The sequence below is a fragment of the Botryllus schlosseri genome, chromosome 11 (assembly GCF_051294905.1).
Source record: "Botryllus schlosseri isolate E-star chromosome 11, Bs_hap1, whole genome shotgun sequence".
Lineage (NCBI taxonomy): Eukaryota > Metazoa > Chordata > Ascidiacea > Stolidobranchia > Styelidae > Botryllus > Botryllus schlosseri.
Genome location: NC_137246.1, coordinates 2,091,344 through 2,118,466, shown reverse-complemented (window position 1 = coordinate 2,118,466; position 27,123 = coordinate 2,091,344). Strand labels below are relative to the sequence as shown.

The 27,123-nt window shown below is 39.6% G+C and overlaps 1 protein-coding gene and 1 long non-coding RNA gene across 5 annotated transcripts in view; one reads left to right on the top strand and one right to left on the bottom strand.

Moving 5' to 3' along the window:
- LOC145449805 (tRNA (32-2'-O)-methyltransferase regulator THADA-like) overlaps window positions 1–27,123 on the bottom strand; it is a 106,177-nt gene that overhangs the window by 23,553 nt on the left and 55,501 nt on the right. For all 4 annotated transcript variants that reach the window (XM_080328235.1, XM_080328237.1, XM_080328236.1 and 1 more), the window contains one exon: window positions 3,030–3,161. In XM_080328235.1, coding sequence (XP_080184361.1) covers window positions 3,030–3,161 — 132 coding nt within the window. The remainder of the gene's footprint in view (window positions 1–3,029; window positions 3,162–27,123) is intronic.
- On the top strand, window positions 21,521–22,823 carry LOC145450828 (uncharacterized). Its single transcript, XR_013918593.1, has 2 exons — window positions 21,521–21,918; window positions 22,155–22,823. It is a non-coding gene; the product is annotated as an uncharacterized LOC145450828 (long non-coding RNA).

Here is a 27,123-nt window from a genome sequence, read left to right as displayed (position 1 = left end):
TGCGATGAAGGCCCGTAAAAAACAATCGTATTTGAAGAACTTCTTGGAGGTACAGTACTTCAATATACAATTGAATAATATATTGGTATTGAAATAAACCCCTTAATATTTTCGGCTGACACTCGTCAGGGGTAACCGCCAGCAAATAGCAGAGAATTGGCAAAAGATTGTTGATGTACAATGTTCTTTCTGATTCTCTACTATAGTGTCAGCCGAAAACATTCACGTTTATTTCTATATGAATATATCATTCAAAAACAGCCTTTTATAACCCAAGTTCCACCGTCATATCAGGCCAACCGTATAGAAAATTCCTGTACTGCCGCAACGGTTAATTAACCTGCCATTTAAAAGGACGCATGTCGCACGGTACGTGGAAAACAAAAATACAACATCGTCTCTTTCCCAGTGCGAGGATTATCTAAACAAGAGTGACCTTTATACGCACAACAGAAAATCGGTAATATTCCTCATGTGTTTGCGTACGCCAATGGTTACCAATTCCGGAATTGATGTTTGATTAGCGGTTGATCACCTCTTAATGACAGCGAGGCGTAGCGCGTTTCAATAAGTGAAGTACAGTTAACAGGGGTCGGTTGCCAACGCGTACCAGCACGCGTGACTTGAAAGGAACAGGAGGCTGTAATGCTGACTGATAGGGATGATTAATCACACTTTCAATTCTTGTAGTCCGTGTTTGCTTAGCGTTGTACGCAGGAAGGTTCTTGAGCGGCTGTTTACAAACCTTTTTTAACTTTCAGAACGCTGGAAAATTTATAAAGCTCTCGCGACCAGACTTGTTCAAACTACTGCATTTTCAAAATGCGCAATTAGAACCGGAACTGGAACTGTTCGCTTTTCAAACTGCGCAAACAGAACTAGAATCAATCACTTTACAAAACTCGCAACTAGAACTAGAACTACTGGATTTTGAAAATGGAAAACGGAACTAGAACCAATCCCGTTACAAAACTAGCAACTAGAACTAGAGCTACAGGATTTTCAAAAATGCACAACCAGAACTATAGAACCAATCACTATACAAAACTTGCAGCTAGAACCAGAACTAGAACTGCTCACTTAACAAAATTCGCAACTAGAATTAGAACTTGAACTTAAAATCCGCAACTAACTAACTAAAACACAACTAACGAGATTCAACATCGACGCAACTCGTTAATTCTTACTTTATCGGGGTTTCGAGCTTGAAATGGGAGGGAAATGGCTGCAAGAATATCACACCACAGAACAGCGGTATGACGATTCACGCCAAAACGACGAAAGGCGTGATTTCTAGTTGCGCGTTTTGAAAAGCGAGTAGTTTTGGTTCTAGTTCTAGATGCGCGTTTTGAAAAGTCGTAAGTTATAGTTTCAGCCGTAGTTTCGCATTTTCAAAACCCTGTAGATTCAACAAGTCTGGCGTATCGCGTTGGCGCGATAAAACCGGTCGCTGTACAATCCGTCATCGTAATAAGACGCCGAAATCGTGAGCGAACAACCGCGCCCGGCCAGTCGACACTGACGCGCCGCGCAGCTGGACTTGTGCGAGCGCCCAAAATAGAAAACTTCTTAAAAAACTATACGATCGCTCAAACTTTTCTGGGAACGCGAGACCGCATCATCTCCGTCACACTGACGGCTGTTCCGCGCGGAAAGCTGATTGAACGTGATCGATTAGAAGACTCTCGGCGCTACGCACCCGATTTACAAACGCAAGGCGAAATTTTGGGAACGCACGATTATAGTTTGTTTGTTTTTGGGGTATTCATGGTGTTTGTCGACTACTATGGTCATTTACACCAGGCCGATATTGTTCTTATTTTCCGTAACTGCCGACTTATAGCACGGCCCACCTCTAGGCTTTTGTAAGACACCGCTGACGCGGATGAGGTGGCGAGGAGGAGCCTAGGTAAACCTCCAACACTTAGGTATCGAATTCGGAAGTCAACCTCGGTCGGACTCGAACCCACACCCAGCACGATTATAGTAACACAGCCTGGCCGAAGCGTCGCCGATTGACACATCTGAACGACAGATTTCGGAATCGTGGCACTTTTTCAAGCTGCTCTGCAGCGTAATTTCAAGTTTAGCAAGGTTTTGGCAGTTTTGTTCAATTAAGACAACGAGGAATTGCTTTCAGCACATGATGACTCGCAACGACCGAGGGCTCCCAACGAAATAACTTACCGCATTTGAGGTTATTCAGAAAAAAAACAAGTAAAAAAGTCAGGAGAAAAAATGAATTCCCCTATAGACGCGCGAAACATTTTTCTAGTAGCCTCTTCTAGCCGTTATTAAACTGCTAGAACTGATTCTTCTTCATATACAAGGATATACAAATTAGTAACATATTCGTATTGAAATGAAGCCAAATAATACAGGGGCAATCGTCACCAACTATAGAGAATTGAAAAGAACATTGCATTTCAACAATCATATCACCAAATATGAAGTCATTCGAAATAAGTTTCAAATTTTACCGGCTAACCAATGAAACTGTTACGTTGTCTACAAAAACTATACAAAACAAATTTGACTCAATTCCAGCCCGTAGAAGTGAAGTTAGGCGAAGTTTTTCATTAATAATTCTCGGATTACTGACGGTAAAGATCTTGAACTCCAAAAACTTCGCATCACCCAGATGGGATTGAGCCAATTTTTCTGAGCATCGTTTTATTAGACGATTTCATGGGGTTGAGAGTGAAATTTGAAGAAAAAAAATATAATAAATTCAAGATTATTAAACTCTTACAGCTTCACTTCTACCAGTCGGAATTGCATCAAATTTGGTGTGCAACGTGTTTTTTAGCCTGATTTAACAATTTTAGCTAATAGCCGCAAAAATCTGAAAAATAAAGTTATTTTTAATCAATCCTACTGTATACGGGAGCAGGGATATAGAAATATTTATATAGTAATAATAATATGGAACTATTTGGCACCCATACAGCCTATCATTAATTGCCATCCTCGGTCCGATAGCTAAGTTGCTATCCGATCGAAAAACAGCAGAAAACCGAACCGGTTACCTGAGATTCCACTCCTGTGCGAGACGACCGCGTTGATCTCGAACACAACGTCCGACGCAACCTTGCGGATCGCTCCTTCTTCGTCGCAGAGCAAATCTACGAGCGTCTTCCAAAGCGGGGTACTCAGCGCGGCTGTTAACGAAAGAGCAAGAATATTTGACAGAGCGACAGAGCCGAAATTCGCGACACAGTCACGCGACCAGGGCCGTGCAAAATTGAGTACCTGACCGCAGGGTTGTAACCAAGTCATAATTTTCCGAGTCACGAGTCAATTTGACTCTCGTAGTTTTGACTCGAGTCAAGTCGAGTCATTTTCAATTCACCTGCGAGTCAAGTCCGAGTCATAGTGTTAAGACTTGAGTCCGAGTCTAAGTCATGTTTACTGTTCCGTATCGAGTTCAAGTAAGATTCAACTGTCAAACTCGTTGGTTAAATCGAATGCCTCGGACTCTAATACACTCTCTTTTCTTCCTCTAAACATTCAAAAATATAAAAGACAGTTTCTGGACCTGGGACGGTGTCGGGCGACACAAGCCTTACTATAGCTCAGCCAATGCCACGGTAGAGTTACGTCATTACAAAGAAAGCCACTGCGTATTTCGGAACGAATCGGCATAACGCGCGTCTAGCCGCCCATCCCCGCAAGTCCGCCGCCAATCCAGCGCAGTCGCTGAATTTGCAAATTGCAAAACCCCGATAAGCGGAAATCCTGCCACAATCTCTTCAAGCCGCTATAGCGATTTGGCAGTAGGAGCCTGCTCCGCAGACGACACGCGTGGTAAACCGCATCGATCCGCGCGCGCGCACTCGTGTAGATTCCGAGAACCTTAACCCACTAGAGATGTTATATGGTAGAGGAAGTATAATGTCGATTGTTGAAATCTTGCTTCAGCAAATATTTTACACAACAGCGCAGGAAAGTCTGCCTCTGTCTACAATGCAGAATAGCTTGGAATCGTAAGCGCGTGACCAATATATAATCAAATACAGTTCGAGTTTACAACCATGGTCGATCAACTATCAAATAAAATCCACCTGTTTACAAACGCAGTATAATCCCAGGCCCTTTCTCCCACTCTATGCATGCGACAGTTATTGAGAAAAGGGTATGCGACCGTCCGAACAGGCAGATTGTGCAATTCTTGCGTCAGAATTACATCGCAAAGTACACAAGGGCCGATAAAAGCGTCATCGTAAACACGGGCTGATTTGACGTAGCGATCACGTTATCAACACACCGTCATACTGCATTGAATGCTACGCATTTACTCTGTAAGTTGTTTACTTGTTACGTTCGATAGCGCTGTGAGATATAGCGCTGTAAGACATGTTTGAAATTTGATATTGTAAAACAGTGGCTCGCAACATTTTTTCTTGCAGCGTATACCAGCTGTGTGCCAGGTTCTGTGATTTTGTTGCGTACCAACAAATTGACAAAAAATCAACTCAGGATTATTAATACGGGCGAATTAGCAAATAGGCCGGCCCGAAAAATTTCGGAACAAATGCGGCCTACTAGATAATCCGCCCCAGAATATTATTAACAATCACTACCAAGGCAAAATTAATGTTATAGTTGCAATAGTACAAACAAGCAAAACTTCAGTACAAAATTAAGAAAGTTAGTAGTTTCGGATAAAAAAAAAGCCACTGACAATAGATTCTTCGAATATTATTAATTCAGAACTACCCACCGTAAATGCTATTAATTCAAATCCGAAATTTTGAACACCAAAGACTTCGTTTTTGCTGGTTGGAGTTGAGCGAAATTTGCTATGCATCGTTTTATAAACTATACTTGACAATTCCATGGGGTTGAGAGTTTAGTAGCTTCGTTTCTACAAGTTGGAATTGAACCGAATTGGGTGTTCAATCTGTTCATGTTCAGTGTAGTCTTTAGCACGCCTAACAATTTTGTCGAATAGCTGGTAAAATTAGTAAAAAACCATGTTTTTGAAAACCCCTTGAGCAGGATTTTATTAGGTCCGTACATCTTAAATATCTATACACAGCGCTACAATAAGCCAGTTCGTCGACGGATCGAGAGCCATATTTTGACAAGCCCAACCCGAATGCAAGCCACGAAGCGTGTAATCCCCAGGGCGGCCACCTTCCGCGCGACATGCGACCCACATCAAGTCATATTCTAGCGGCTTTTGTACTTGACAGCTGAATGGCGACTTTGAGGCCTGAATATCTACCCGGATATTCATCAAGGTATATTTCCTGTGCGTAATGAAACGCGTTTTGATCGGCCGAAAGCGTGAGTGTAAAAGAAAGGGCCTGAAAGGTTTTGACAAGGTCGCACGCCAGGCCTAAAGGCGGCAATTTTAAGCCACGACACAAGTGCACTTGAATGATGGTTAATCCATAGTGTAAATATCGGGTTTACAAGGGGCTATGTTGCTGACAGCGTCCGCTAATATCAAACCAGCAATATCACGACCGGACTCGTACAAACTGCTAATCTAGTACTGTTCTTTAGTGGTTCTAGTTCTAGTGAAAAGTGAAAAGTGAGTACCCCTAGTTTCCGTTGCGCCTTTTGAAAATCCGGTATAGTGTGTACAAATCTGACTATTGCATATACCATCCCTTTGTTCCGAATGGACCAATCGAAACGTGTAAATGAGCCTGGCTATGATTATATGCGACAAGTCACCAATGATGGTAGCAGTGTCATAGATTGCGTGCGCCATCGATTGACGAATCTATGATTAAAATTTGGACACACAAAGACATATAACACTGATTTTACATGACCTCATAACCAGTAGTACGCCAAGACGCATAATGTATTCACCGATGTCGTCATAACTGTTGGTTTTTACTATCCGAAGTTTCGCTTTTCGCAAAGATGAACAATTGAATTCCAAATTAGGCTATGAATTAGAGCTATAGCTACACGGTTATTTCGAATTAGTTTACAATTGGAATTATAGCTAGCTGTCAACCCCATCAAATTGTTAATCTGTCCGTAGAGATGATGAACACCAAATTTGGCTCAATTCCAACCACTGATAGTCATGATATTGCAGTAGAAAAATTTGGATTTGAATAAAATAGTATTTACGGTGGCTAACTCTTTAATTATTTATTATAAAATCATGAAATTAGAAATATTTCAACTGCAATAACTTCGCTTCTAGTGGTTAAAATTGAGCCAAATTTGGTGTGCAGCGTTGTTTTAACCATCAACCTAACAATTTTATCACATAGCCAGTAAAATATGAAGAAAAAGTTTTTTTTAACAGCCCTAATAGACACATTCCACAAATTAGCTTATAATTAGATTTCGCTGCAATTAGTCTAATTAGAGGACTATAATTTCTAGTTGTCCAGGTTTGCCCTTGACGACTATCATTCAAAATATCAATGTACATTTCAATATGAATACACCATTTATTTATGTACTGAAGTTCCGCAGTTCCGAGAGCATCTACAAAGGTAAACGTGCGTTTGATTGTTGATATACAATATTCTTCTCATTTTCTTACTCGTTGCTGACGATAACCCCGAGTTTATTTCAATATGAAAATATTATTTAATCGTACACTGAAGTTTTGCACCTCAAAGAGACATTGAAGGCGTGTGCTTTGTATAATATATTGGTATGTATATAACCGTTGTAAGGAGATCACATCACTCACGCAGGATTGGCTTTAGTCAGTATGATTACGGCAAATAAGCCATGGGTCATACGATAATGTCACACGTCACCATTTCACACTATGCGGCCGAAGCCGTAATCCGTCATGAGGCTACATTAATACATTACAGAGAGCCGACGGGCGGACAACACTCAATGTTAACAAATCGCCTCATCCCAGCGGGTTAGCAAACAATCCCGCGAACCGCAAAGACTCGAAAAATAGTTTCGGATGATGAACTATGCCCGTTTTTCCGCGTAAATTCGCTAAATCATCGGCCGCGCGGGAAAAAAAGCCCCGGAATTACCCAAAACTCAAACAAAGCATAGAAATTATAGTCGGCCGGGTGAGATTACAATATTATTACGGATGCGCTCGGCTTCTTGGAAATTATTCATGCCGGCGGCTCGCGGTAGTGTTTGTGACCTTTTAGGGCGGGTTTACAGTAGTACAGTAATGCAAGGTCGTTTTCATCAGCTCTGATTATACTGAATTTTCACACTGAGACTTGGACGGCTAGAGAGCGAAATCCAGGTGATCTAATTCTAATGTAATTTTTGAAATGTTTTTTGCTGTAATTCTAATTATAATCTAATCTCTAAACAAACTTTGCGTGCGCACAGTTACCATTCTCGTGCTTATGAGGATGTGCTCTAATTTGATATGGAGTGAACCTGATACTAGTTGGATTCCTTCCTGGTTTGGTATTTGGTAATTCGATTTCTCAGTTTTTGAGAATTCAGCGATCCGAATTCTATCTAATCTGAAAAAGCCGAATTAGCCAAATCCAAATTAGAATTATTGCTGCGTATTTTTTTCAAATTAGACTACAATTAGAATTAGACCTACGCATTTTTCCAAATTAGACTAGAATTAGAATCATAGCTACAGTTCTTTACCAGATTTGATTAGAACTAGAATTATAGCTACACATTTTCCAAGTTACACTACAAGTACAATTATCTCTTCACATTTTCTCCAAATTAGACTAAAATTAGAATTATAGCTCCACATTCTTTTCCGAATTAGATTACAATTATAATTATTCCTGCACATTTTTTCCAAATTAGATTAGAATTATTGCGACAGTTTTTTTTTCAAAATTAAATTAGAATTAGAATCACTGAATTCGCAAGAACTTCGAATTTAAATTCTAATTAGGAAAGAAACGCAACAAAAATCAAGTTCGTAAATGCCAAACCATGGTTCATCCTCATAAGCACGAGAGTGGGCAAATGTCTGCGCACTATACATATCTCCTGTAGTGTTTTAAAGAAACCGGAAATTATAGTATACTAGACCTATCTGGTAGCTCAAGTCTATGCGGTAGGTACTGATTGTTTCGACAATATCTTCACATATAATTAAACCAACCCCAACACCGTAAACATCACGTGCGGCGATATACGACACTCCAACCGTGAATCATCGAAACATTCAACTTCACCGCTAGCAACGAAAAAATGTAAGGATAACCCGACTTATCGCTATTGTGCCCGCGAATTAATCCGCGATAAAGCATCTCCCCCGGGCCGTTACGGTAACACAATGCACGCCATTGTATTTTACGATAAACCGTAGAGATATTTTATCTCGGATAGAAACAACAGCTAGCAAGCGCGACCGACCGCAGGGGATATATCATAAAAACAAGGTGAAACACACCCGAAAACGTCGCTATGGATACATATCGTATAGCAGCATACGTAATTTACAGCAAATGCGCATGGGAGAACTGCAACGCTAATGACTCGGGCGGGCACCAGACCTGTACAATCTACCAATCTATAGTTAATCAACGGCCAACTACCTGACTATTGGTTTTTCGATTAGTTCTACTTCTAATTGCGGATTTTGAAAAGTGAGTAGTTCTAGTTCTAGTTGCGCGATTTGAAAATGAGTAGTTCTAGTTCTAATTGCGGATTTTGAAAAATTGAGTAGTTCTAGTTCTAGTTACGGACTTGCAAAAGTGCAGAGTTCTATAGTTCTAGGTCTAGTCTGTGGAAGACTAAACCTGGATTGGTCGTGTCGTAGCGTACGGAACATGCAGTGCAAAGCAACGCGAGTTAGTGGAAATGACATATCCGGGAAGACGTGATGGTGATCAACCCACACTCATTCTCCCTAATGACATGGCTACGGCCGAAATAAAAATACAAACTTGCCTTTATTTCGCTGCAGATCTGGCATTTTATTCACTGTGGTAACATGCAAGGCTCATATTTGGATTTCCACATCTTTTAAGTGTGATAACACCGACTCCGTATCGCATCGCTTAGGTATAACTCGATTTTGCGAAGTACCAATAACAGCACACGTTATCTACCGCGAAAGCCCACGGGAGAACCGTAATCTGTCGCTAATGACACTTTCGACGCGACGTAACGAGGCGAGGTAATAAGGTTTGTCTTGTTTACGATACGCCACAAGACAATATTGCGGTGGGCTGCATCGTTCCACGCGCACAAAAGAATAACACGGGTTACGGCTATTTTCAATAGTACCGTCACCGGTGACGTGAGGATCGTTTTTCCCCGGCCAATTCGACGTAATCGCAAGCTGAGGTTTGGAGCTATTACCGCGCGTGGCGTATATACCTTGAAACGGAATGATTTACGGGGAAATATTTCGGCCGGAGGTGAATTTTGTCGGCAATAAGAGTTGTGTGATTGGGAGTCTTGGGGGGGGGGGGTGGTAAGCGAGGCTCAGGCAATTACGACCGGCCTTGGACAACTACATATTTCTAGTTATACAGTTATTAGCCTAATTCTAATGTAATTCGTGAGAAGTTACTCTGCACTCATTTTAATTCTAATCTAATTTCTGGTTTTCGTGAAAACGTTACAGGGGAATTGTTCAATGCGAAACGAGTCAGGCTAAGTTGACAGGCGTTTGCTATTTTCATGCTTATATTAATGAACTATGATTTGATATGAATTGAACTTCAGTAATTCTAATTTTAATCCAAATTGAAAAAAACTATGTAGCTATAATTCTAATTTTATTCTAATTTGAAAAAAATATGTTGCTATGATTCTAATTTTAATCTAATTTGAAAAAAACTATCTAGATACAATTCTAATTTCAATCTATTTTGAAGAAAAAAAACTATGTCGCTGTAATACTAATGTTATTCTAATGTGGAAAATCTGAACATTTTCTAGTTGTAATGAGAGGTGAAGAAAGCAAATTATATAAGTAGACGCAGAAAACTATTAATATCACGGGATATATTGCACGTACATCACAAATAGTCACAACCGCTAGCTGACGGCTGTGAATTTGTTGGGTGACGTTTGATGCATAGCATCGCGTGCTGTGGTACATCATTCTAACATCTATATATGAATATATTTGTTGTCAATTTCACGTTCAATCCGTCACGGTAGGTTATTAGCGTCACGATATGCCGTGGATATCATATTTTAGGATTTCGCGGGACCCGATAACTGACTAACACCGGCGAAGACCACGACAAAAATAGCGCCCTATAGCAGGTTGCAAGTGTTGGGACCATACTTAAATACAAGTACACACTATCAAGTTAGTTCACAGTCAACTACCGTAATACAGTTTCATGAAGCAATTCTAGTTCTGGTTTGAGTTGCGGATTTTGAAAAGTGAGTAGTTCAAGTTCTAATTCCAGTTATAAATTTAAAAAAGAACTTATTTGCCTAACAACTATTCTTTTCAATTCGCAACTAGAACTACTCACTTTTAAAAATCCGCATTTAGAACTAGAACTAGAACTACTCAGTTTTCAAAATCCGCATTTAGAACTAGAACTAGAACTACTCAGTTTTCAAAATCCGCATTTATAACTAGATCTACTCACTTTTCAGAATCCGCAATTAGAACTAGAACTGCTCACTTTTCAAAATCCGCCACTAGAACTAAAACTACTCACTTTTAAAAACCCGCATTTAGAACTAGAACTAGAACTACCCATTTTCAAAATCCGCAATAAGAACTAGAATTACTCACTTTCCAAACTCCGCCACTAGAACTAGAACTAGAACTACTCACTTTTCAAAATCCGACACTAGAACTAGAACTACTCACTTTTCAAAATCCGACACTAGAACTAGAACTACTCACTTTTCAAAATCCGCCACTAGAACTACAACTAGAACTACTCACGTTTCAAAATCCGCCACTAGAACTAAAACTACTCAATTTTCGAAATCCAAAACTAGAACTAGAACTACAGAAATCCAGAAAACATCTGTAGGTAATTGACCCTCAACTGATTAGGTTCATAGTTTGCACGGGTCTGCAAATGACATGTATCGCATTCCGGGGCTAATATGTTTACCGCAGACGCTCTACCTATTCACAGTTTTCTTTGAAACTCTCGACCTTGAATATTTCTACATGTTTTGCAACACCACTGTAAAGCAATTTGAAAGGATATCCGCGCATTCTCGAATTGCCAAAGCTGATTATTGTGAAACGCAATACCCCGTTTTGAGAGGGTGCCTTCGGTAATGCAACGTGATCTCTGACCTATAGTCATGTAGTAGTTAAGCGCGCGTATGCTTTTATGCGCGGTCGTGTTGCATTTCATGGGTTTTGCATACTTGTGAAGTTTCTGGTGTGTTATGATATGTGTGGTTGGGGAAACTGAAGTACGGGCTAGACTGCTGACGCAACTTGGCGCCACTCAGAAATTGTATGAAATGGTTGGATGTGATATTTGGAGCGGAGTTATTTCAGTTTTTCGTTGCTAATTCTCGGATTATCCATGATTGGTGGATATCCAAGAATTATCAACGTAAAACTCAAATACCTCCGCTTCTACTAGTTGGAATTGAGTCAAATTTGTCTTGCATCGTCTTTGAAGACAACCCACCAATTTCATGGGGTTGACTGAAAAATTTGAATTTTTTTTAAATTTTCCCTAATAAATTAATAATTTTAATCGGATCTGCGGAGGCTTATACTTGTTAGAATTGAACCAAATTTTGGGTGCAGCGTTTTTAAGGGCAACTAATCAGTTAACGGCTGGAATCCGGGAAAAAAAGTTATTTTTGAACAGCCCTAAGCTACACGCATTCATCAGTTACACTTCAGTCGGGGACATCGTCGGATTCCAGCGCAAGGTTCGGTATCAGTCAAAATCTAGCAACAGTTTATGGATGGCACGACGCAATTATGACATTTAAAATCGAATTAAGATTATTGCCCGGGAAGTTTCAGCATAAATTCAACTCACTCCGAATTCAAAAAGTATCATTTATCTCAGGCGGCTTCGCGCCCCCCCCCCCTTCGGATGCTTTCACGCCTAAAATTGGTCAGAATTAGATCCCGACAACCATACACCTCAAAAGTACATTTTGTATTATTTTTTTGGTAAAGCGCAATGACACATGCATTTATTAATTTTCAAGTCTGCCATCCCCAAATTCTTTTTTTCATCCATAGCTTTTCTACATTTAGTTCAGAGCGAAACAGTTAGATTTCTTGAATTCCTTGGCCCCAGAATCGGTTAATTACACATTTCCATTGGTTCTCTACCATCAATTTGGCGCGGAATATTGATTTGGAAGAATTTTCCCCGTGCGGCGCCACCGAGTGACAAGAAAATTTCAAATCGCATAATCTTTTGAACCGCTGAAAATTTTTCAATTATTTTGTTTCGCATTTACTCAGAATTCGGAAAGAAAAACATATGTAGATCTTGGACAATTCTGAGGGTATGCATTCCAGCCCTTGCTAAATTATAATGGAATTAGCCACTGTGAATATTGCAGATATTTGTACCTCTAATGGCGGATACCGATACGTCTTTCAAAGTATGCTATCGACTCGATATTATCGGCGATGATAATCGGTTAGGCAATATTCCTAACGTAGTGTATTACGCGGTCATAAGTAATCATATATCCGTACGTTTTTGTTGGATATTCTCAATTAATTGATTTTTAATCACGTGTGTATGTTATTTCATACTAACCAACACAGGGCTAACGATGCTGCTCTGTATGCAAAACCCGCCACAATAATCATCCGCGATATTGATATTTCAGAGAGATATAGAGAAAATTCCGCGGTATTCTTAACCCTTCTTAACTTCTTATGTATATTTTTAATGGCTTATCTCATATTCCTGAAATATTACGAATATAAGTTACTATCTGGTTCGGGATTTCCGTAATCTAAATTTGCATCGCAACGTTAGACGCGTTGCGAATATTCGCTTCACGATTATCTTGTAAAATATCATCCCTTGTGTTGCACATTATCTGTTCTTTGTTATTGCGCGGCCCGCATTTCGCAGATAAAGATCGAAAACTCATAAACTTGGATGCGATAGGGCGCGGTTGAATTATATAAACGGTGCGTTTTTGAGTGTGTTGGTGTCTTTTTTAAAAATTGCTCTTGTCGTGTTATGTTTGGTAAATACGCTGCCTCCACTTTATGCGATATGAGAAGGGAAATCAATGCAGAATTTGACGCATACCATAACATAACAACGCCAGGGTTGAGGTGGGTGTTATCTGCGAACTGATGTTATTCTTTTCAGCGCGATGCAATTGTCATTCAAAGAGCTTCTTGGAGGTACAGAACTTCAATATACAATTAAATAGTATATTCGGGTTCATTTCAATATGAATTGTCATTCATTACTGTACTATCCGTAAGTGCACTTGTATACTATAACTAGAAGTAGAACTACTCACTTTACAAAACTAGCAACTAGAACTAGAACTACCTAATTTTCAGAGCTCACAACCAGAACTAGAACTACCCAATTTTCAAAACTCACATCTAGAACGAGGAATAGCACTGACAACCTTAAAATCCGCAACTATCTAACCAGATTCAATCCCGATGCAACTCATTTATTTTTGATTTATTGGAATGGGAACGGACCGGATGAAGTGGGGTTGATTTCGACCCATATAAACTGACTTTCACGTGGAAAGCCGATAGGATTCCGACAAAATAAAAATTATTCAGACGCTTCAGAGTTGAATCTGGTTAGGCGTGTTTTAGTTAGTTGCGGATTTCGGAAGGCCGTCAGATCCAGGTCGAGTTGCTAGTTTTGAACAGTGAGTAGTTCTAGTTCTAATTCTACTTGCGGATTTTGAAAATACAGTAGTTTGCATACATCTGGTCATTCCTCTCGGTTTAAGCATACAGGGTCTCGTTTTTAGGCCTGGCCAAAAGGTCGCCAGAATCCGACTGTAAACGAATTACCATCGATTCGGCAAAGTTCAGGAAAGTCCCGCTGGGAATTTCGCGATAGCACGCGCCGCGTTCGATAAACTGATTATAACTTACTGGAGTTTCGGTTGCTCGCAGATATAACATGGTCAACAGAAGAAGGCGCGAGCGATCCTAAATTGCCAACATCCCACGCGGGTGAAACGTAAACTGGCGATTCGATCATTTCTTGTAGCAAAAAATACGCTTACTCTGCGAGAGTGATATTGAAACCACGAAAGTTAAGAAAAAACTGCATTTCCAGTCTACAACCAACTAGAACAATTTCACCTTTTCCAGATTAGATTAGAATTAGAATTATAGCTGCACATTTTCTCACAATACGTTAAATTATAGCTACACATTTTTTTCAAATTAGATTAGAATTCGAACTTTGGCTACACACTTTTTTAAAATTAGATTCGAATTAGAATTATAGTTACACTTTTTCAAATTAGATCAGAATTAAAATTATAGCTACACAGTTTGTTTTTCACATTAGATTAGAATTATGGCTACACAGTTTCTTTTTCAAATTGGATTACAATTCGAACTATAGCTATACACACTTATTTTCAAATTAGATCAGAATCGGAATTATAGCTCCCGTGTTCAATATTTAAACTAGAATGCGAATTATAACTACGCAGGTTTTTTTTCCAAATTAGAATTCTGGCTAGAATTTTCCCCAGACTAGATCGAAATTAGAATTACTGAATTCGCGAAGACTTGGGCATCAAATGAAGTTCAGCTCACGTCTAATCATAGCTCATTTTGATAGGTACGAGAATGGCAAATGTGTAAATCAAGCCTGGCTCGTTTCGCACGATACAGTTCTCCTAGGTAGCATTTTCAGTAAAACCAGAATTATATTCGAATTAAAATGACAGCAAAGAAACATTTCACTAATTAGATTACAACTAGATTACCAGAATTTCGCTCTAATTTGTGTAATTATACAACTAGAATTAGACACGCTTGCCATCCGTTAATGGTATAGTCTTACGTTTATCTGCGATAATATCACAGCTCGGATCGTCTCGATCCAATCCGAAAATGTAACTATTTCGGCTTATCTTAACAAGTGATCTCGCGCATAGAATGGCTGAATACGCAAAAATTCGACGCGGGATGTCGGTACGAATGCGGCATTGCGACATCGGAATTTCTCCGCGAGGACGACGCGGCTTCATCGACATCGTAATATTTCGACACAGCGCGCACAAGGTCGAGATAATTACAGATGATTACCCAATACCTAGTACCGAATGACACCCAGCTAGTACAAAACTGCATTTACAAAATCACATCTACAATTGCAACTAGAACTAGGACCATTCAGTTTTCAAAACCCGCAACTAGAACTACAACTAACGACTTTCTAAAATCTGCAACCAACTAACTAATAACTAGGGCCATTTTTATATGACCTTAAAAAATCCATAATATGACTTTATTTTTCGGAAAATATGACTTTATATGACTTTATGTGAAAATCGTGTATTTTTATATGCGAACAACGTCACTCACGGAACTAAAGAGTAAAACATACGCAACATAACACATCCATTTTTATTTGAAGCCACCGTTGTAGTACAGTTTCATGTAGTGCCGAATGCTAGAGTCTTTGAAGTTACGATTTGGACGTAAAAGGACTTTAGTAAGGAGAATGAGCGCTCCACAGACGCTGATGTGGCTTGACACTTCTGCAGTTTTGCATAAAGCGATAGTGAAATGTCTCGTCTTTGTACAGCTCCATAATTTTTTTCACATCGTTTTTGTCCAATTGCTTCTTAATGTAATTTTTGAGCTCAAGCGGATCTTTTCCGAAATCACGGGCATTTTGATCAGCATGGGCGTGTACGTACGCTATAACTTTCCATTACAACATCACATCAGGTTGATGGTGTACGTAGGCTATAATTTTCCATTTTCAGTATTAAGTTTAAAATATTGTTATAGTTGAGGCAAATTGGCTGAATAGTCAACTTTGGATCGTTGACTGAATTTTTGATGCTCTTTACAATAACTTCACCTTCCTACGTCTCGGCATAATATTGAGCAGCATTCGACCAGCTACCCCAACGAGTAACTGCCTTAGTTTCTTAGTGCTTGATTGCTTCACCGCTTAAATTGGTACTTTTTATTTAAACTATACTAAAAATATGACTTTATAACTTTTTATGACCTAACCAGCAAAATATGACTTTATAACTTTCTTAATATACCCCATAGGGATGGGGTTTTTGCGTTAAAATTGATTTCACAACTTACTGATGCATAGAAAAAAATATGACTTTAATGACTTTAAATGGCCCTACTAATAACTGATAGCACGAATTACCGAATCGCAAAGGAGCTGAGAAAGATTGCAGACAGAATCTGCCTTGTAAGACAACGGGGTTTCGAGTTTGAAATGGGAGGAGCTTTGACCCCCAAAACATACCCCCTGACACTGACAACACCGCTACACCAACCAGAGCACCGGTACCGCGACATGCGCCAATCGACGGAGCGTGTTTTCTAGTTGTTGCGCAACTAGAACTATAACTACCGTAATTTTCCGAATACAGTGCGCCCCCATGTACAATACGCACCCTTAAAATGGCGTGTAAATTCTGGGAAAAAGCCTGTACCCACGTATAGTATGCACCCTGCATTCGCAGTACATGAATAGTTGTGTTTTGTACACGATGTTGTTCTGTTTTGCGATGTCATTGTCGATCAATCATGACATAACCATCGCTAATCATAATACAATTAACGGCATTGTCTCTAAACGAGAGTAGATAGCAGCGAAAGCCTGCGAGGTCGGCGACGCGATAGCTCAGGCTAGCAACACACGACATCTTGCGCACGTGGCCTATTACAATTACAGATGCGATTGCTCAGGCCAACGGTTATGTCGGACGCATCAGTCCTGTTGGAGATGCGACTGATTACGCAAGCGATTGTATCTTGCGCACATGGCCTCTTGTGTTGCGATTGTTAAGGCCTGTTGTTGACGCGATGAATCAGCAAGGATTGGCGCGGACACTTGTAGCAATCAGCGACCTAATTTCGCTCGCCTACACACGGCTAACTAACTCAGAAGGCGCTGTGCAGACGACTCTCGTTGATTGGTAACACTATAGAAATTAAACATTCTATAGTAACACGCTTCTTGTTAATTGGCGGCGCGTTACACTTTATAATGCGAATTGCGGGACACGATGGCCAGAGGCGATGCGCGATTGGAAACAAACATGACGAAAGGCGTGATTTCAAGTTTTTGATCGAGGGAAATTTTTTAAGGCTTGCTGTACCCATGTATATAATACGCAACCCCCTATTTCAAGGCAAAAAATCGGTAAAATTTTGCGCATTATACATGGAAAATTACGGTATTCACTTTTCAAAATCCGTAACTTAGAACTAGAACTACTCACTTTTCAAAATATTAACAATAACTAGAACTAGAACTACTCACTTTCCAAAATCCGCAACTGGATCTAGCAGTTAGTTGACCGTCAACTACCGGTAGCTGGATCGGTAGTTTGCACAAGTTTGAATCGTACCAGAGTTCAATCAACTGCGTAGTTATTGAACTATCATAGTACAGCTCTACAGGGCACATGGCTACCAATATTCAACCGAATGCTCGTACCCTGTTCAAAGTGTTTACGTTCGATAAATGAATCTGATCGAAATGCAGCATGGTGTTAAACTGGTCTTATGTCATTGTATGTTCAATTGTTTACGAATAATCGCTATCGATCACGCCCAACACAAAGGAAGCGCGTATGGAAGCGGGGAGTGATTATCCGGATTTGTGGCTTGTTATGTCAAATGTACCGGTATTTTTACATGCGGTTTCAAAGATAACATTTCCTTACTCAAAAGACAAAGCGACGGTTTCAATGCAGTCACTGTGCCGTGTTTATTAACATTAGTTTATACAGAGCTGCGACTAATGAGATGGAACGGCTAGCGTGCGATAATAGAGGCGACTTCCTCGGCTATAAGCCGAGAATAATGCGCTACACACTTCTGCGCACAGCTCATTACGCGGATTTGACTTGACCACTCCTCAAAATCTTCACAAAGCCACCTATTGTTTGTAGCGAGAGCGGGGTATTGTCGGCTGTATGTAGCGGGTTCGCGTTGAGATCGTCAGAACCATACTTGGAGATCTACAACATCTAGATAATTCTACTTTGTAGACTAATTAGAGCGAACTGCCGATAATACAATTCTAATCTAACTTGTGAAATGTATATTTGCTTACATTCAAATTCTACTCTAATTTCCGGTTTTCCTGTAAATGCAACAGGAGAATTGTATCGTGGGAAGCGAGCCGAGTTCGGTGTACACTGTACAGACATTTGCCATAAACTGTAGCTGCAATTTTAATTCTAGTCTAATAAAGAACAGAGATGTGTAGTTATAATTCTAATCCTATAGTCTAATTTTGAAAGCACTGTGCACTGTGCAGCTATAATTCCAAATCTAATCTAATTTGAAAAACTCTGCAGTTATAACTCTAATTGTGGTCAAGTTTCGAAAAAAATTGTATGGTCATAACTCTTATTCTAGTCTAATTTGGTAAAAATTGTGTAGCTATAATTCCAATTCTGATCTAATTTGGCATAAACTGTGTACCTAGAAATCTAATTCCGATTTAATTTTGAAAAATGTGTAGCTATAATACTAGTTCTAATCAAATTTAGAAAAGAAGTGTATTCATAATTATAATTTGAGTATAAGTATAATTGAAAAAAAACGGTGTAGTTATAATTCTAATTCTAGTCAAATTTTGCGAAACTGTAGGTATAACTCTAATTCAAACCTAACTGGGAAAAAAGTGTGTAGCTTTCACTCCAATTCTAATCTAATTTGGAAAATCTAACAATTTCCAGTTGTTCAAGTCCCGGTCAGAGCACCTCCACGGATTGCGAAGAAGGACCTATTTACAGATTAGCGAGAGTTGTCATTATATCCGGTTGGTTAATTTTTCATGGCTGACTGCAATTTCAATACGGCTTAGGACATACTGCTCGGAAATGTCACGCCTACATGGAGAAATATGCTATTAGAGGGTAGCCGTACATCCGGATCTCCTTAATACTTGAATGTCAAGGATTACCTAGAAATATACCATGCTAAAGGTGTTTCTGTAGGGTGAACGCTTTTTTGAGGTCGATATCCTTTTTGGCATTACAGAACTGACAGATATGCACCTGATAACAGCGGTTCTTGACCGTTACACACATTGGTGACACTTAAGCTGATCTACAAGCCTTCGCGGCGCATCATCGCAAATCATATGTATGGGTTGTAATGACTCGAGTCACGATTTGTTACAAACTCGACGTGACTCGAGTCATTTTTACGCAAATTGTGTTTTGACTCGACTTGCACTCAAGTCATTGCGCATGACTCGAACCAAGTCACGCGACTCGAGACCAAGACGGACATTTCAATGTAAGTTCGAAGAATAGTAAAGTTACCACATTGCTGGTATTTCGTCTATCAGACCTGATACTTGGAAATTAGGTCCATAAACTGTTAGGAATGGGGAAATTACGATATTATGAATGCGAGACATCCTATATCACTAAATCAGAGTTGAAAAATGGGTTGAAACGGATCGAACTGAAAATTGAACAGTGAACTTATTGACTTGGACTCTGACTTAAGTCACAACACTACGACTCGTACTCGACCCTCTACTACAGTGGTTCTCAACCTTCTTGGCTTCGCGGACCCCTTTTGACCGTCACGGACCCTCGCGGACCCCCTCAAGTTTTAGTTGAATTTTAGCTCTATTATGGTGCATCCTTCATCTGTTTTGTGCAAATATGAATTGCAGGCTTGTGATATACAGCAAAATATTGATTTTACTTGAAAATAACATCATATACTATTAATGTATAACTTGGTAGACTTTGAATATTTCAAAGCTAATTTTGCTGCTGTATTTCTTGAAGTAAGTGGTCGTGTCTTTAAAATCCACGTCTTCGTTTTGATATGAACGAGGAGTTCAGAAAACCATTTCCGCAAAGATAAATGGAGGCTAATGCAATATTACCGCATAACGCTTCCGACTATACTTTTGGTGTGATCGCAACATTTATGGCACCAAAATGAAGAAACCTATATTTTATGAACATATCAAGCCCAGCATCTAGCGCAGGGACTGGAAACCTACGCACCGCGGGCCGGATTGGGCCCGCGACGGCATTTTGATCGGCCCGCAGAGAGTTTCTACCGTCAAAGTGAAATCCTATTCTAAAAGTATATAGACAAATTTTATGCGCCAAAGAATGGATCCATGTTTTCCAACCTGAGAATGACTGTCATGAAACGACTTGTTCTGTTCGAGCAACCATTTTCGACCATGAACTATTGAACATTAACACGACAAGCTGCATACCAATATAACTGGTGATATGAATTTCAAGGTTGGAGCGTAATGCTTTGACAGCAACGAAACACTCCTTGTTCATCAAAAAACCAGCCTTGTCGATAGGGCATCCGCAATAAGAATGCGCCAAATCTGATAGCCGAGCTGTAAGAGTAGGTATATCATTGTCCGATTTATGACGAGTGTCAGCCGTAAATATTCGGGTTCATTTCAATATGAATATACTATTTAATTGTATATTGAATTTCTGTACCTCCAAGAAGCTCTTCAAATAGTGGTTATGTATATCACAGGATCAAATGGATTTCGTGGCGAGGTTTCAATCCCTGCATCGGGAAAAATTAGGGAAATACTTCGTAAATTTTCATTTCAAACGACTGTTCACTAATTTGATGAGACTGACAACTTCAAATCGAGAAGGTTTCGCAGACATTACGAAGTCACCCTGATTGACGTTACTATCTCCATATTTTATTTTTACCAAAAACCTCAACAAAACGTCTCTAAACAGCAATATGTTTGTATCAGCAGGTCATTGGAAAATTGGCAATGAAAATGAATTTCCACACTACGATAGCTCATGTCAGACGATTATGATGATGATATGAATGAGTCATGAGGTTTTAGCAGTTGTGGTGCGAAACTGCCTCATGCTTTCTCAAATTAAAAAATAAAATAAAAATTAGGTTATCAACCATTTTAAAAATTTAGAGGTCTCGCGGACCCCCTGAAATTGCTTCGCGGACCCCCGGTTGAGAACCGCTGCTCTACTAGCTGACTTGGACTTGACTCGGTGGTGAATCGAAAATGATTCGACTTGGCTCAAGTCAACACTATCAAAGTGCGATTGACTTGTGACCCAGAACCCTGTGACTTGGTTACAACCCTTATCTTGACCACAAGGGAGACCCTGGGGTCCTGGGGAATGAACTTCTGATGAATCACGGACTTAAAAGTATGACGGAGTGACGGTATATCATTTAGCACGGTACTAAAACACTCGAATCGGAATGAACTCAGTCAGGAACCCGATTTCTTCCAACCAAACTCACCAATACCGCAAAAGCGTTGCGACACGACCACTACATGATAAGCGGCCGATATCTTAAGCGCCGGCGGTTTTTTTGTGGGAGTAATGAAGTAGCCTTACGTAACATATATCTTCTAAAAAATTCGACTTTACATAACATGTTTTCATGTAGATGTGAGATCTGAAGCAGTCAGTAAATATGTTCTTGTACTTTCCTGGGTATACTGAAGCCTGTACGTGCTACCTTGTCAGGTAGTTATATTTGTAGACTGATACCACTTCATCTTGAACTACTGTCATTTTACGATTTGGATTTCGTGCAGAAATTGGTTTCTGGATAAGTTTGCATCCCTTTCCTGAGTGAAACTGATGATTTTAGACTTCTGCAGTCTTCAGTTTCAGGCAGTTAGTTCTATATATGTATAGCTAGTTGCGAGGTTTGAAAAGTGAGTAGTTCTAGTTCTAGTGCCGAGTTTTGAAGAGTGAGTAGTTCTATGTATGTATTACCAGTAAAGAGGTTTGAAATGCGAGTAGTTCTAGTTCTAGTGCTGAGTTTTGAAGAGTGAGTTGTTCCATATATGTATTACTAGTAGCGAGGTTTGAAACGTGAGTATAGTTCTAATTCTAGTGGCGAGTTTTGAAAGAGTGAGTAGTTCTATATATGCATTACCAGTAAAGAAGTTTGAAATGTGAGTAGTTCTAGTTCCAGTGGCGAGTTTTGAAATGTGAGTATAGTTCTAATTCTAGTGGCGAGTTTGAAGAGTGAGCAGTTCTATGTATGCATTACCAGTAAAGAGTTTTGAAATGTGAGTAGTTCTAGTTCTAGTTGCGAGGTTTGAAAAGTGAGTAGTTCTAGTTCTAGTGCTGAGTTTTGAAGAGTGAGTTGTTCCATATATGTATTACTAGTAGCGAGGTTTGAAACGTGAGTATAGTTCTAATTCTAGTGGCGAGTTTTGAAAGAGTGAGTAGTTCTATATATGCATTACCAGTAAAGAAGTTTGAAATGTGAGTAGTTCTAGTTCCAGTGGCGAGTTTTGAAATGTGAGTAGTTCTAGGTCTAGTTGCGAGGTTTGAAATGTGAGTAGTTCTAGTTCTAGCGGCGAGTTTTGAAGAGTGAGTAGTCGCATATATGCATTACCAGTAAAGAGGTTTGAAATGTGAGTAGTTCTAGTTCTAGTGGCGATTTTTGAAGAGTGAGTGGTTTTAATTGTAGTTCTAGAAGAGCGTATTGAAAATCCAGTAGTTTGTACAGGCCTGTCGAAAGTTATGCGTTTCCAGCGGTGGTACGCGCATGCTGAAGGGATACATTTCATAGCTACGTGCACGCAGCACCAGCCGGGAATCATATTCATTACACGCATATTCCGCGAAACGGCAGTGAACCCGCACTCGCATGGTAGCGGAAATCGTGACGCAGCTGCACTACATTTCCGCTGACATGCTGGATGACAGAAGGCAAAAAGTTGACCTTTGGACGAACCAGAAAGACTCAAGCATGGCTGTTTTATCGGGATTTTCCGCGAAAAGCGGGCCAATGGGCGTACTTGTAAGATAAGAAGCCGTGAGCAAACTTGGACGACTATACAATTTTGGTCCTTTTTTTAAAATTAGATTCGAGTTACATCTACTTTTTGAATTCGCATGGAGATTGGCTCTTTTCGCACTACGCAGTTCTGGTCTTCCTGAAAATGCTGCACGAGAACTGCACAGTGCAAAACGAGCCAATCACCATGCGAATTCGGCTAGTAGATGTAACTGGAATTTAATTTGAAAAAAAGGACCAAAATTGTATAGTTGTCCAAGTAAAACCAGGAGTCTGGCGACCTCTAGTATTACACAACAATCATAACAAGCCACACTATTCAGCCTGAACTATTTCGGCTTGGGTAAGCGTCTTTGGAATTTGATTACCAAGCAAACACGATTCCGGCGTTCACAGCGGTTTTCCGGATGGCCAACAGTCAAGCATCGTTATACATAGCATACTATCACTATACTCTAGCAGTTAATAACGCCGGGTAACCGCGTCCGCGAGGAATGCGCAATAAAAACAAGGCTTACACGTGAACTCGCACATTTAACTAAGGCGCAAGCCCGCAAAATCACTCTGGAATTGGCAACGTAAGGCAGACGTCTTGCGCAAACGTGATTTGTTGTTGACACGAGCGAATTTGCGAGACCGCGTGCGCTCAATTATGACGTCGTTGCGCAAATGCGCGCACATATATTGGAAACCTGACCAGACAAAGACATAGATGCGGGCGAGGCGTGCGGGTTAATTAACCGATAGTGGAAATAACCTACTACGCCAGGGGTTCTCTGACTTTTTTTTTAGCTGCGTAGCCTACCCTTGCGATTTATATGCTTGTATGACTTACCCATGATATAACGTTACCATAATTCTAGATCCGAAAAAATGACACTTTTATAAGTTACAAAAGTTACAATAGCGGACGAAAAAACTAGTAATTTGTATCGAGCCTTTTTTACCAACCTACCGAGGATCGATGCTTACTATGTACGGTAGGGTTGCTCGGTATGACCCTGTTTTCAAATTTCTCTGGCTCATTGATAAAATTGTTATGTTGGCTAACACAAACACTGCACATCAAATTTGGCTCAGTTACAACCGGTGGAAACTAAGCTATTGCGGTAGAATATTTTAAATTTATTGGAATAAATAATATTTATTTTAGAATTATGCTGGCTACGCAATGATACTGTCAAGCTGTCTGGAAAAAAATCGCTCAATTCCAGCCGGTAGAAGTTATTGGACTAGTAAAGATTGGATTTGACAAAAATAGTAATTACGGTGGGAAATTTTGTGATTATCAAAGGGTTGGAATTGAGACAAATTTGTCATGCAACACAACAATTTCCTGGGGTGGTCGTCGCAATTTAAACAATTTTTTTTTTTTTAATAAAACCATAATAGCGAAACTGTAGCTTCGTTTATATGGGTTAGAATTAAGCCAAATTAGCGCACTGCATTAGTTTTTGCCAACCTAACAATTTTTTCACCTAGTCGGTATAATTGAACAAAAGTTAATTTTAATCAACACTAATGTACAGAAATAAATTCCTCATTGGGAAAAAATACAACGAAAATCAGGTTCGCGTCCATTTAAAAAATTGAGATCATTCTGCTAAGCACGAGAATGTCAAATGTCAGCGTGGCTCGATTCGTTCTAAATAGCTCTCCTGCAGCACTTCCATGAAAACCAGAAAATAGATTAGCATTAAAATTACGGTAGAGCTCGCAGTATTTCTCCAAATAAGGTCAAAATTAGAATTATACTGAACTAGCAAAAACTTGAAAATTGAACTATTTCCGAATTGGGAAGAGATAAAGAAAAGGAAAGGACGTAGTTTATTTTTGTCCTTGATGTTTTTGCGGCATATACACCTACTCATGATACACATACACACGATCTGTGCATATTTGGGCTCTTCAAAAATGACTTTTCTTCTCAAATTGTACTGGCTACTCGATAAAATTGTTAGGTTACCTAATTTAAGCCTACACACAAAATTTGGTTCAATTCCAGCCAGTAACCGCTTTGCTACAGGAGAAAAAAGTTTCTATTTGTTATATAAAAATAAAGAAGGAAAAATTTGAAAATTTTCTGTTCACCCCATGAAAGTGTTAGGATGTCTATAGAAACGATCCTCGCCAAATTAGGTTTAATTCCAACCAGTGGAAGCGGAGTTATTGCCGTCGGAAAATTTTGATTTGAATAAAATAGTATTTACGGTGAGCACGACTATAATAAATAAACTAAGAATCGGTCACCGTAAATACTATTTTATAGGGATGGTGTGAACCTCTGAAAGGTTCGGGTTCGTGTGAACGCGAACCTTTTTGAAAGGTTCTGTGTGAACACGAACGTGAACCTCGTGACGTCATATTGCTAATTCCAACCCTATCTTTCAATGAAGTGATAGCCTAATGTACACGATACCTAGCGAAGACTCGTGCCACATAATGTCACATTGCTGAAGTACATATTGGCGTTTTAAACGTCGCTAAATGTATCAACCACGGTTATCAAAGGATATAATAATCTCATAAAATCAACACATTCCGTCGCTTTGCCAACAATTTCGACGAGGACTTACCAGGGAATATAACCTTACGCCTTAACGGTCTTGGCCAGACCGGACAATGTGTTCGGAGTCTGATTATTGCTACATTGATATTGAGCAGAGTGTAAAACGGGTTTCTATACTCGCTACCGATACCAAGTTATATAGCAGTAGCCAGCACCTTAATCGCACGGATTTGGTCTTAATGATACAGTAATGATATGAAGTCAAGATTGACCGCTCGATTTTTTACATCAGAAAACGATGTCAATGTGATTGATTGATTGAATAAGCATCATTCGCTGACTACGTATATCGCTCGTGATGTTGTGTGATTGTGGGTCAAGCGCACAGCAGAGAGTCACTAAATATTCACAAACGGAAAGCTGGATATTTCGAGATAGTTTTTTGTAACAAAAAGGCAAGTAAAACTTTTAAGGTTGTCAAGGTGCATGCTCGTTTAGCGTTGATTTTTTTTATGCTGCCAGCGCCATGCATAGAGTGACCCGCAGTTGAAATGCAATTAATTTGAACCAAAGATATTATAATGAAGTGCAAATTACAATTTATTAGAAAGGTTCACAGTGCAGAACCTACCAAGGTTCTGTTGTGAACGCGAACCTCTAAATTTCCGAGGTTCACACACAGAACGCGAACGTGAACCTCACGTTCACACCATCCCTACTTATTCAAATCAAAATTTTCCGACGGCAATAACTCCGCTTCCACTGGTTGGCATTGAACCAAATTTGGTGAGGATCGTTTCTATAGACATCCTAACACTTTCATGGGGTGAACAGAAAATTTTCAAATTTGTTCTTATTTATTTTTATATAATAAATAGAAACTTTCTTCTTCTGTAGCAAAGCGGTTACTGGCTGGAATTGAACCAAATTTTGTGTGTAGGCTTAAATTAGGTAACCTAACAATTTTATCAAGTAGCCAGTACAATTTGAGAAAAAAAGTCATTTTTGAAGAGCCCTAGTGCATATGCATACCATGAGAGCATGATGTGGATATGCCGCTGGACAAGGAAGTGCAGATATAGCCTTGTACGGCTTTCTAAGTCATGCACCACCCCTCCATGCTATCCCAGTAATGCACGAGCGCCAAGCAGGGAAGTCATGGATACCAGCGTTACTAATCAGGTCTTTGGTCTTACCCGGCCGGGGATCGAACCCTCGACCTACCGATCAAGAAGCCGGATGCTTCACCATTACGCTATCTTGATAAAACAGGGTCGCGTTCGGTTCAGAGTTATAGCTACACACTATACAGCTTTTCGAAATTAGACTAGAATTAGAATTATCACTACACAGTTATTTTTTTCAAATTAGATTAGAATTGAAATTATAACTATCATTTTTTTAAATTACAGTAGAATCAGAATTATAGCTACAATTTTTCTCTAATTAGATTGAAATTAAAATTACTGAATTCGCGAACACTTGGACATTAAATGACATTCAGCTCATGTCATACCAGAGTTCATTTTCGTAACAAGAACGGTAAATGTCTGTACAGCAAGTTTGCGTCGTTACGTACTATATAGCTCTCCTGTAGCATTTTCAGTAAAACATGAAATTAGATTATAATTAAAATGAGGGTATAGAATCATTTCACAAATTGAATTACCGGCATTTCGCTGTAATTAGTCTGATTATGCAACTAGAATTACCTAACTGTCCATGTCTGCCACGGCGCTGACAGTTCATG